This window comes from Sorex araneus, chromosome X (genome assembly GCF_027595985.1).
Source record: "Sorex araneus isolate mSorAra2 chromosome X, mSorAra2.pri, whole genome shotgun sequence".
NCBI classification, from domain to species: Eukaryota; Metazoa; Chordata; class Mammalia; order Eulipotyphla; family Soricidae; genus Sorex; species Sorex araneus.
In genome coordinates, this window is record NC_073313.1 from 337,597,385 (window position 1) to 337,609,432 (window position 12,048).

Sequence of the window (12,048 nt, forward strand, 5' to 3'; positions counted from 1 at the left end):
TAGGGCTTAGGCCTGGTTCTGTGCTCAGGGCTTACGATGCGCAGTGTTCGAGGACCATGCACAGTGTTGAGGATCAAACTGGAGTGGGTTGCCTGCAAGGCAAGTGCCTTACTCACTCTTTTAATCTCGTCAATCCCCTCCCCCCCAAGGCCTTTTAAGATTACTGACAACAGAATGCCAAACTGTGATAACTGTCCCTGGGACTGGAGTGATAGCAGATAGCACAGCCAGTAGGGTGTTTGCCTTGCACATGACGCCGACCCAGGTTCGATTCCGACCCAGGTTTGATTCCCAGCATCCCATATAGTTCCCTGAGCACCACCAGGAGTAATTCCTGAGGAGTGCATGAGCCAGGAGTAAGCCCTGTGCATTAATGGGTGTGACCCAAAAAGCAGAGGGGTGGGGGGGAAACAAAACAAAACAAAACTGTGTTAACTGTATCTTGAGGAACAGGCCCCCAGGGGCAGCTTGTCTCTGCCAGTGGAAGACACAATAGGTATCCTGACAAAGGTGGTTCCATCCCTGCCCCATGGGCTCTAATAAGTCTGACCGAATTGTTAGGTACAAATTAGCAGAACATGCCAGCAAGCAATGGCAGATAGTGTTAAATCATGGAGACCTCCACTGGGAATACATTTGATTTAAATAAGATTATGGGGGGAGGATGTCTCTAAATTTTTTTCTTTCTTCAGCCACACCCGGCAGTATTTAGGGCTTACTCCTGGCTCTGCACTCAGGATTCATTCCTGGTAATGCTCTGGGCACCACATGAGGAACATGAGATTGAATCCAGGTCAGTGACACGCAAGGCAAGCACCTTAACATCGGTACTATCTCTCTGGCCCCTCGAATCCCATAGCTGGGGAATTTTGTCAATTGTAGGCAGTATTCTCACAGGAGCCTGAGGTGGGTAACGTGGAAAAGTCTATTCATATTTGGATCACCTCTGAGGGTCATTTGTGTTTTATGGTGGATTCTTGGTGCTAGTGTGGAAGTAACAATGTGTAATACCGCATCCAGGACCTTTGGGGTGAGTGGCCTCCGGTGCCCTGGACGGGAAGCAACAAAACGCCTTTCCTGTTGAAATGAACAGGCCAGGCAGGAGGTGGCAGTTGCTAAGCAACTTCATGATGCTCTGAAGTGCAAACCCAGTGGCCTGGACACTTCACAAAACCTCTGCCAAGGATGACACAAGGAAACAGGGGCAGCCACTTGGGAAGACAGAGAAGTGGGCTTAGAATACCAGGATCCCACAGCTCTGTGTTCTTCTGAGGGATGCAGAGAAGGTGAGTTTGGCAGCAATGGCATTGGTTCAGCTGGATGCATGTAGATATGGATGAGAGTAGAACATATCCAGAGGGCAACTGTTTTGTGACTGTAGGACCATGTCCCATGTTCAGCATGTTCTTGAGGGAGCAGGAGTGGCACGGGTGGCTCCTTGAAGAGAACCAGGCCAAAGCACCCATTGAGGCACAGGGAGCCCGAGTTTCAGCACAGGGTGCCCTGCCCTTAATGTTACCCCAGAGGCAAGGCCAAGAGGTGAACGCTCCCCACTGTCCCCCAGGGGCCCAGACAGCACTGCACACTCAAGTGAAGACGAGACCCGGGTAGAGATCCATCGTGCTACAAATGTGGCAACACCTTTTTATTTAGAGTAAGATGTGTTAACATCCAGCATGACAAAATTTGTACAAAGTTCACAATTTAAAAATGAAGTCTCACTGCAACTTGTGATTCCACACATTTATAGCAAAATTAAAGTGTCAACAAACCCATGCCGTGTAGTACAAAAATAAATCAAACTTCAGTTCCACAGAGAGCACAATAAATATTTATACAAAATTCTGTCTTAATAAATGATTACTTAAAGTAACTTAGAAATGAATATGAACAATAAGTTATAATAAATAAACTCTGATGACTCACAATAATTCCATATGAAAGGTCAGCATTCTAATACGTGACACTTTTGTGATCCCTATATAATAGTCACAGATAACTTTTGATTTGATATTATGTACCAACGTTAGATGAGCAGCAGATTTGTGCTTAAAACCCCTTTCCATTGTACATAGGTAATAACAAGAACCCAAAACTGATACTATCTATTACTCTACTAAAAGCATTACTATATTGGCAAAGAAGCTGCAGACACAACGCGGCGGGGAAATGCATATGCCGATATGAACAAGGGGCCCTGCCGGGAGGCCAGAGCCCTGGACGATAGATATGGCATCAGGTGACAAGAAGCACCTTGCTTCAGCTCTCAAAAAGGCAATTCTGAGCATGGCAGCTACAACTAATAGCACAACAGAAAGAGGGCGCGCTGCAGAAAGGCTGCAGGGCCCCCGAATAATTACATCATCTTTTCCCAGCTAGTGATTAAAGTCCTCGTGGAAAACTGTAAGCGTTTGTACAGTGAGCAGTATAAAGTGCCGCTGGGATGTACATATATTTATACATATATATATACCGAGGTTGAGTATTGTATCAGAATATTTGCTGTGAGATCCCTGTAATCTCCCTTAGCAACATTATCGGGTCAGCCTTGAGGGCCTCCTCTCTTTCTTCCAGGCTCAGCATGGCGAGGCTGCTGACACCAGGAATTGCACACCTCCGTACGGATATATAGGACAAGGTAAGTGCAAATAGTCGACTGGCACGTTGTGGGGACAATGACCCTGTAAGTCCTGTTCTGCTAAAAATATTTTTTTTTTATTTTTACAAAACCCATCTTTTTTTTTTTTCATAACAAAATTTTAAAGTACTTTTGTACTTCCTGCATAACATCAAGACATGGAAGGAAGAGATGCTATTACATGTAAAGCAAGTCAACATCAGAAAACACAACACGTTGTCCTAGGGACTACTCAGAAGGGGAGAACGCAGCAATCAAAAGTGGTCTTATGCAGACAGATAGTGCAGTCATCGGATCAAACAATCAAATCCCCAAGGTAGAAAGGAGTCTAAGATGGTCACGTGTAAAGCAAAAAAAGTGCTGAAGTATTTTTAATTACTCTTAAAATCTGATTGCATTCATCTTAGAATAGATCAGGGCAAACCAAAGGACAAGGCTGTGCAGATGCCAGGTGCTCAGCTGGTCTCCAAGGAGAGGGGAACACAAGCTTTGTTTTGAGGGTACTCTGAACAGTACCCAAAGCTTCGCAAAGCCAAAGGTGTGGGGCGTCCGGAGAAAGCAGCCGGAGCAGCTTTCCAAGCAGTCCAGCGGAAAACCCAGTCCAGCACCCCACAGACTCCCCAATCATTGCCTTCATTCCCCTCCCCACCCATGTCAAATGACAATAACAACAATAATAAATCTTTCAAAGTAGAAAGGGGGAAATAAATACTCTTAAATTATCTTTGCGCATCAATGAAAACATACAGACTCTGTTCAATAAACCATATTGCAATAACAGACAGTGTAGAGGGGCACAGAACGCGGGGAGATAAGAGAAGGTTGTTCCAAAGTTTATTGAGAATGGAAAGGAAATCTTCGTGTTGTCCACCTCTGATAAGCCCCTGTCTTAAGTGGAGTTCCCATAGTCACACCATGTAATGCTCAGGAGTTAATTTAAAAGTGCTGTTTAAGCTGCTTTGAATCTTCTGCCAAGTTTCCATGGCTTGATGTTGTCTTACAATAAATTACTTATCTCATTTCTTACAGATAATCCATATGCCATTTCCTTGGAATGCAAAAAACCTCATTTATTGCCCCCACCATACACCATCCTCCTAAAACAAACAAACAAAAAAATCACATAATATTTCCAAGCATTGTTCAAAAATAAAGCATTTTTTTGCAACCAATTCTTGCTATGAAACAATATGCACACAAAATGTATTTCTTAAATTCCATAAAATCCTCCAACATGAGGCAGAATGATAATGTCTAAAAAGTGGTTTTAAGACCACCACATGATCATTCAAAGCTGTAGTTTTTTTTTGTTTTGTCCATTTCAGTTCAAAATACTAAAACATTTAATCACTAAAGCATTAAAAAGAATTTACACTCTATTTATTTTGATCAGCTTACCTCTTCAGAAATATATATACCCCCAAATGTGCATACATTAGCAGCTATAAACATTACATGGCATATCACACTATGTCAGCTTATATGAAAACGTACAAAATGTGAATGTATTCAAAAACTATCCTGCAGGTGCTATCTTTAAAGCAAGACATAAAATCATTATGAAGTCTTGTAAGCATAACACTGTTTCAAACAGAAATAAATATATAACACTTTCTGTAAATTACAGCAGCAAAAAACAAGAGGCATCCTTTTTTTTTTCTTTTCTTTCTTTTTTTTTTGTTTTTTGTTTTTTTTGTTTTTTAAGCAAGATCCATCACTAGCAGCTGTTCAGACCTGAATTCCTCTCACAGCCTGCTTTATATTTTCCAGTAGGGCTTTATTTTCTGGGCTCTGATAACGATCTTGATTTGTATACATGTCCGTCAAAGTAGTCACGTATGCATCAAAATTTTGTTCATTGATTGGATCCTACGAGATATTAAATAGTAGTTCATATATAACTTTTATTTTCTTAATAGGATATTCACATCAGCAATAAAATAGTATCATTGCATAGTGCCACTGTCTAGGATATTTAATGAAATTCAGAGCATACTTAAGCCTACAGGGTAGACTGGATTAGCCCCACCAAGGTTTGGGATTATGGTTTGGGATGGTAACTACCAACATCCAACGTTGGAAGGACCCTGACAATAGCAATGAATAAAGCATCTATGTGAGCTGTGCCCTGTGGCAGGTCACCACTCTCCTCATCTTACAGGCTCAGTCACTTACCATGTGCGGCAGCTGGATGTTAGCTAGACTATGAATTAAAGACTGGCTTAAGTTGGCCAGTTCATGAAGAAGAGACTCATTTTGTTGTTCAATTACTTTGTTCTCCTCTTCTATCGTCTTCAGGTTGCTCTCCATTGTAGTAATCTAAAATGCACAAATTTGTGTGACATGTAATACAAGTCGTCGGGAACCATGCATTCTTGAGGTCAGGAACAGTCTTTAGATGCAAATAACGTATTTGCTTAAATAAGGAGTTGTCATGTAAAGGGTTTGGTTCATTAACCTGAAAATTTGGTAGGGCTATTACGACTTGTTTTTTTCAGAGGAGAAATGAATGGGTTTTATGTCAGGTAAGTTCCTAGGCTATGTCAACTTTTGCAAATATTTTTAAAGTTTTGCTTGTCATTGTGCATAGGCTAAAATGTAACAACTGGTTCCATGGATTGTTGTCTCTGCTGGCTTAATGAGACTGGAGTCTATTGTTTTGGTGAGTATTTTTATAGATGCCCTACTAAAATCTCTGTTCTTTAAGTCTAAACCTAATTCTGCCAGGATAAATCCTAAATTTTAATTTTTGTTTCTTTAGTGGTTTTTGGGCCACAGCTGGCCATGCTTACAGTAAGCTGATAGAGCTTACTCCCATCTCTGTGCTCTGGGGTCATGCCTTGAGCACAAGGAACCAAATGCAGTGCCAGAGACTGAACTAGGGTCAATCACATGCAAGGCAAGGGTCTTAGGCCTTGAACTATCTCTCTGACCCTAACATATTAATATTTTTGGTGAGGCTTGTCACTTTCATCTTCATTGAGGCCAGGTTGGACTGTGTTTATCTGTATATAGATGGGATTGATTCAGTCCTGTGACTAGCAGAGGGCACTTGTGGGCACTGTGTTTGCCCATGATGAAGTTAAGGTCCTCTATGTCCTCTCACACAGCACCCGTGGGCACTGTGTTTGCCGGTGATGGAGTTAAAGCCCTCTCCCTCTATGTCCTCTTAGATAGCATCTGTGGGCATTGTGTTTTGCCCTTGATCTAGCTAAGGCCATCTATGTCTACTAAGGTAACACCTACGGGCACTGTGTTTGCCTGTGTAGCATCCTACACAGATGAAGGCCTCTTAGGGCTTTCTGGGCTACCTCTAATCTTCCAGAGAGAAGACCATCATGGAGAGCTTTTGCATAGCAACCTCTCATCTGAGACATCCACACACTACGACATAGCCAGTCTTTGACAAGTGGGATGGCCTTTGTCCTCCTGTGAGAGAATGTGGCAACAGCTGCAGTGCAACTCTATTTGTCTCATGTCTTAGGGTCCCAAAGGACACCAATGACCCCTGAAGTCACATCTATGAAAACATCATCCTCTCCTCAGAGGAGAGCACAGGGCTGGCAATGCCAAGCAAGGGACTATGAGAATGCAGCCACTGGGTGTCGGCCATGCCTTCCACTTTTCCTTCTTCAATGGCAGCCACCTTTGGACCCTGAACTCTGAATCTCCCAGAACAGACCTACACTGCGGATATATCAAGGATCCTTCCCCTCTGCTAACTGGCGTCCTTCTCCAGGCCTGGGCAGAATCTGGGTTCTTTCCTGTGCTAGAAGAGAGATCTCTTCCCGCTATGCACCTCACAGAAAGAGAGACATGCCAAGGCCTTGTATGGGAAGACAGTTGTTATCCATGGGGCTGCTGAGGGGGTTCAAAAGGCCCAATTTCAAGGGAGACCCCCCAGAAGGTTTTGCAGAGGCCACCCATCTCATGGGGTCACGGCAGCTGGCTGCTGAGAGGGTGTGGGAAGAGGCCTCTGACCCTTCCCTCTGGACTTCCCTCCTGGGAAGGGACTGAGCCTGCTGAGGGGTGTCTGGGAGAGTGAGGAACAGACCAAGGCCCCTTACAATGGCCCCAGGGAGCGGTCAGGGAATCCTTGCTTTCCAGGATCCAGGGAGGGAAGAGCTTCCAGGAAGAAGGGCTTCCTGTGCAGGGATTTGGGGCCTGTCAGCAGCTTGGTCATGGGCCTTCTTGAGCCCTGCGCTCTGGCCTCTTGTCCAGTCCCCTGCTTCAGTAAAAAAAAGGGTCAGGTGCTCTGTCATGACCAACCTCCCTGTCCTCTCTATTCTCTCTTCCTCTCTGTTCTCTCTATTCTCTCTCTGGAAGGGGAGTGCCATTGCTCTTCACTTAAGCCTGATGAGTTTCCTGGGAACTGTCCCTGGCAGCTGCATTCTGGACGCAGGCATTGTGGCCACACTGCGTGTGGTGCTGCAGAACACATCTACACCACCCTTCCTTCTGGGCCTGAGTATCTATCTCTAGGACAGGCAGTTTGCATAGATTAGGAGAGGAATGGGGGTGGCTGGCAGGTCCGACCCAACCCTGGCCTGGTTCAGCCCACCCAGGAGCTCTGCCTCTTTGAATGACTGGAAAAAAAAACTGAGAAAGAGCAAACTTCTGTGAGGCTTAACAGCTTTTTTTTTTTTTGGTTTTGTTTTGTTTTTGGGTCATACCCGGCGATGCACAGGGGTTACTCCTGGCTCTTCACTCAGGAATTACCCATGGCGGTGCTCAGGGGACCATATGGGATGCTGGGATTAGAACCCGGGTCGGCCGCGTGCAAGGCAAACGCCCTACCCGCTGTGCTATCGCTCCAACCCCAGCTTTTGTTTTTTAATAGAGTTTTTAGTTGAATCCTTGTGAGATATACACTTACAAAGCTTGAACAGCTCTTTTAAATTCATGTTTTTATGCCCATGTGATATTAGGTTGGCATTCGGCTGAGCGCATCATGAGTTTTCACCGCGGAGCTGATGTGACGAGGCTGCATGACCTGAGGCCCTGACCTCACTGCTGTAGGGTGCATCAGAGAAAACACCTCAGGGGCAGGAGATGTGCTGAAGCCCAGAGCCTGCACTGGGGGAGTCCTGGGCTCCAGCCTGAGCACCAGAAAGAAAGGCAGAAAGCATCTGTGAGCCCCAGAACAGACTCGGTATTTGGGAAGGTGTGAAGTGTTTTTTAAAAAAACATATTCAGGGTCTGGGAGAAAGGACAGCAGTTAGGGCACATGCCTAACATGCACCCGACCTGGTTTTGATTCCCGGCCCCACTTGATCTCCTGAGCATTGCTGGGTGCTGGGTGCAGACCTGGAGGCCTCCAAGCATAGCCTGGTAGGAGGCAAACAAAACAACACTTTCAAAAGAAGCAAAAAAAAAAAAATCCAAACAACAACAAAACAAACTACGTGTAAGGAATTAAGACCCGTATGCAGAGACTGGGAGAGAGGTGAAGGCAGGGCTACCTCTGCTGGCTTTGTGTGAGGGGACACGGGCTCTGTGCCACCTGTCTACGGGCTGGGAAGGAGCAGCACCAAGAGTGGAAGCAGTACGTGCAAGGGACAGCAGAAGTCTGCATCACGTCCTGTCACCAGAGTCTACGGAGCCATGAGCACGTGGCACCACTGTCTCAAAGGCTGCACACAGGTTAACTGACCTTCGGATGAAGAAGGAACCAGGCTATCAAAGGGATGTTTGCTTGGGTCCAGTTGGACCACCAGCATGATTCTTGGCAATGTTTCATCTTGTGCACAATCGAGACCAAAAGTCCGACTTTAGCATTCTATGGAAGCATTCTGCCCCTTGTACCTTCTGAACAGCTGGATGAAAATGATCGGGGAAACCAGAATCAGTACACCACTGCTTCCTCCCGCCTCTGCTCCTCCCCATGCTGGAACCTTCTGCCTTCTCCAGCTCCTGCCTTCTGTGCTTCTCCTCTAGTTCCTCGGGAGCCCCCACTGTGCAGCCTGGCAGAGTGAGACCCTATGGCAGTCTCATCCTTGATCTGCTGCTCCCTGTTCTGTGGGGGGCGCTCTTTGTCGGATATGAGAATAAGTCAGCTCTATATTCTCTGGGGCCCCTCAGAGGTGGTGGGTTGAGTTTCCCCTGCTGCCCCAGCAGAGCCCTGGCAGCCAAAGACCTCTGGAACCCAGCCACTGCCATGCTCAAGGCCCCTCTCCACAAGTTCGGATGAGGCTCATGCATGAAGGAACCAGCAGAGGAACCCAGGTGTGTGGGACCTGGGGCTGACATCTCCAAGCCTGCTTGATTCAGGACTGGGCTTCTTCCACCCAGATTCCCCATTTTCCAGTAGCTAGGCGGTCACACCCAGAAACTTCCCCAGGAGCTGTGTAATCTAATCAACAGCCGACATCTTATAGCCTAGTTCTCCCTGTTGGAGAATCTGGCAAGCTACCGAGAGAGAGATTCCTGCCTACATGGAAGAGCCTGACAAGCTCCCTGTGGCATATTCATATGCCAAAACCAGTAACAATGATGGGTCTCATTCCCCTGACCCTGAAAGAGCCTCCAATGCGGCACCATTGTAAAGGATGAGTAAAGAGAGGCTTCTAAAATCTCAAGGCTAGGACTAATGGAGACATTACTGAGACCGCTCGAGAAAATTGATGATCAACGGGATGATGATGATGATGATGATGATGATATTCTCAAGGGACAGGGTGGAGTATTATGCTTCAAAACCATTTTCTAGGGTCTGTGGTAACAAGTTGTTGGTGGGAACTAAATTGAGGTGGGAGGAGAAACCTCCTTTTGGGTGTTGGAAGTGGAGAAGATGGAGGAAATAATGGTCTTAGAGCTGAATGGAGCCACGGGTTCGCTTGATGCCTTCTGCAGTGGGTGGAGTCCCGTGGAATTTGGGATTGGAAAAAGCTTTGACCTTGCAGGGCAGAGCCACCAGGGGACAAGTAAACTGTTCTTTTCTGAATCTGCAGAAAGTAAAAAGCCAGAGAGGACAGACCTTCCTCAAGAGGTTGTGGAGACTGAAATATTGGATTTATCAGGTCCATTGATGATGACTTCCCTCCCTAGCCTGATACCCAATACTGCTCTGACATTTTCTAACTGGACAGACTCCCTATTCGACCTAATAAAATATTTCTATCCTAAGTTTGAATTCTTATAAGTGGGTTGAGAGCAAATCCATGTGAATCATTTAAGTAGGCATGCTCCTGGCTCAGAATGGCACAGCTTCCACTAAGAACAACTGTCACAGGTGGGTATTAACATTTATAACTTCTTGGAGGATTTTGTTGCTCTCTCACAGATTGGTTTTTCAGCAGATTTAAAGCCTGTGCATTATATATATGTATATATATACACACACATGTGTATATATATGTGTGTGTGTGTGTGTGTGTGTGTGTATGGCTCAAGTTAAAAACAAATGCATATACAAAGTCTGGATGATATTAGAAATACATATAATCTTTTACTGTCATCCTGATTATTTTAAGTGAAGATATCACTGAATTCTACTGCCTGGGTTTCTAGTATCTGGACCTGACACCTTGGAGCCTCTATTTGTCTTGGTTTCCATTATTATACACTGACAGGGCAGGTTGGACTGGCCATTTGCAAAAGTACATGAAGCCACAGAATTGGGACCTTCCCCTGGAGGGCTCAGGGGCTATTCCAGACTTTGTGCTCAACAGTGCTCACTGATAGTGCTCAGGGGAGCACATACGATGCTGGGGGAGCACAGGAGGGGCCGGCTGCTTGCAAGGCACATGCTCTACCCCCTGTGCTATCTTTCTGGTGCCCAGATTATGTTTAAATATTGAATATTCACTGGGGCTGGGTTAGATAAGATATGAGTAGGGGTCAAGCATGGGGTCTGAGCCCCTGAGATTCTCTAAGGGAATTCAGTCAGTCCAAGTGGCAAGGGCAGGTGGAGCCTTATGGACACCGGCCCCCAGTTTTGATGTCTGAATCCCAGACAAGCCTGTGTCCCTCTGCTGGTTCCTCAGTCTCATCACTGTTTCTGGAAGAGAACTGGGCAAAGATAGTGGTGGGGGTCTCCCCGGTCTCCTTGCCTTACCGCTGGTGAGAGGTTGAGGATATGAGGAGCACTAAAAGCTGAGAAGGAGGACTGCCAACCTTCCAGCATTTAATATGACACAATTAAGAGGGTTGTTTGTGTCTGGAAAAGGCACCCACACGGCCCATGGGGGTGTGGGTCAAGCTGCATTTCTTCGGACCTCACAGATAACAGCACCTGGGAGGCTGGGAGGAAGTGAACCCCTTCTGGCAGCACCTGGCTTTGCGTATCCCCCACCTCATCTGACTGTAGGTGGGGCCTGTTCTCTTCGCCTTGCACAAAAAATGCTTCCGGGTTGGCACACCATCCCCAGCGCATGGGGGAGGTCACCTCATCTGCCCAGTTCGGGAGGTAGAAGAGTGAATTAGAAACCAATGAATCATGCTCCTTTTGTCTTTTTGGAAATAGATTGATGCCGCCATGAGCAAACAAACATCCCTCCAGATATCACAAAGCCCCACATGAGCGGTGATGACTGAAGAGAGAGGTTGGCAAAGGAGGTGCCCTGTGGAATCAGGGTGTTCAGGACATAGAGAACCCCAAACAGCTGCAGATACAACATCTTGGACACAGAAGGGAATTCTGTATCCTCAGGAGTGTCTTGATGTGTTCCAATGAGGGAATGAAGGAAGATTTCTAGCCTTTTCTTCCTCATGAGCATATTAAGACTTGTGTGTGGGGGGGGAGAAAGGGGGGACAGAATCATTTCCGACTCCATCAAGGAGGTGGAGTGGGGTGAATGTGTGAAAGGATAATATGATGGGGAGACAATTTGGGTCAGGAGGCCACTTCCAGACTCTGGTGACCCCAGGGGATAAGAGAAAACACGCATCAGGCAAATGTCCTAGGGGGAGACTTTGGTCAGCCAAGTGTGACCTGGTGACCATCTGAGCATAACTGAGAACCTAGGCCACTAGTGTGATAGCTGGCATCAGAAAAGCTGCCTAACTGTAGTGACCAGTGGAAAAGGCGCACCTTCCTCACCCTCATGCTTGCGGGTACACACAGCATCCTTCATAGCCACAGCAGGGGACCCGCGTGAGGAGCAGGGCCTCCCCATACCTGAGGGCCAGCAAGCAGGCAAGGAACAGAACTGTGCCCAGAGCCTCTTCAGATGGAGGGTAAATCCCTGTCCCTTTTTTTGGCTTCTCTCAAGAATCCCAGTAACTGTCTTCAGGGCAAGAGGAGGCGCAGGAGCCAGGAGTGAAGTGGAGGTGGAAGCCTCATTTCTAAGAGGATGAAGGGTCTCTTTTTATCCAGGATGGCAATGCCAAAAGTCCAGCGTGAAGGAGAGTGTGTGGAGCTTCTCAATCACTGGCTATCCCTGTGGCCTGCCTGTGCAGGCTCTCTCTGA

The 12,048-nt window shown here is 46.4% G+C and overlaps 1 protein-coding gene across 24 annotated transcripts in view; it reads right to left on the bottom strand.

Annotated features, from left to right (window-relative positions):
• Window positions 1-1,630: 1,630 nt before the first annotated feature.
• Window positions 1,631-12,048, bottom strand: part of MYT1L (myelin transcription factor 1 like) — a 513,839-nt gene continuing 503,421 nt past the window's right edge. For 20 of the 24 annotated variants that reach the window (XM_055120044.1, XM_055120037.1, XM_055120036.1 and 17 more), the window contains 2 exons: window positions 4,814-4,957; window positions 1,631-4,507 (listed from right to left, as the gene is read on the bottom strand). In XM_055120044.1, coding sequence (XP_054976019.1) covers window positions 4,367-4,507; window positions 4,814-4,957 — 285 coding nt within the window. In that variant the 3' untranslated portion in view covers window positions 1,631-4,366. The remainder of the gene's footprint in view (window positions 4,508-4,813; window positions 4,958-12,048) is intronic. The other 4 variants (XM_055120039.1, XM_055120040.1, XM_055120041.1 and 1 more) reach the window with 1 other exon arrangement.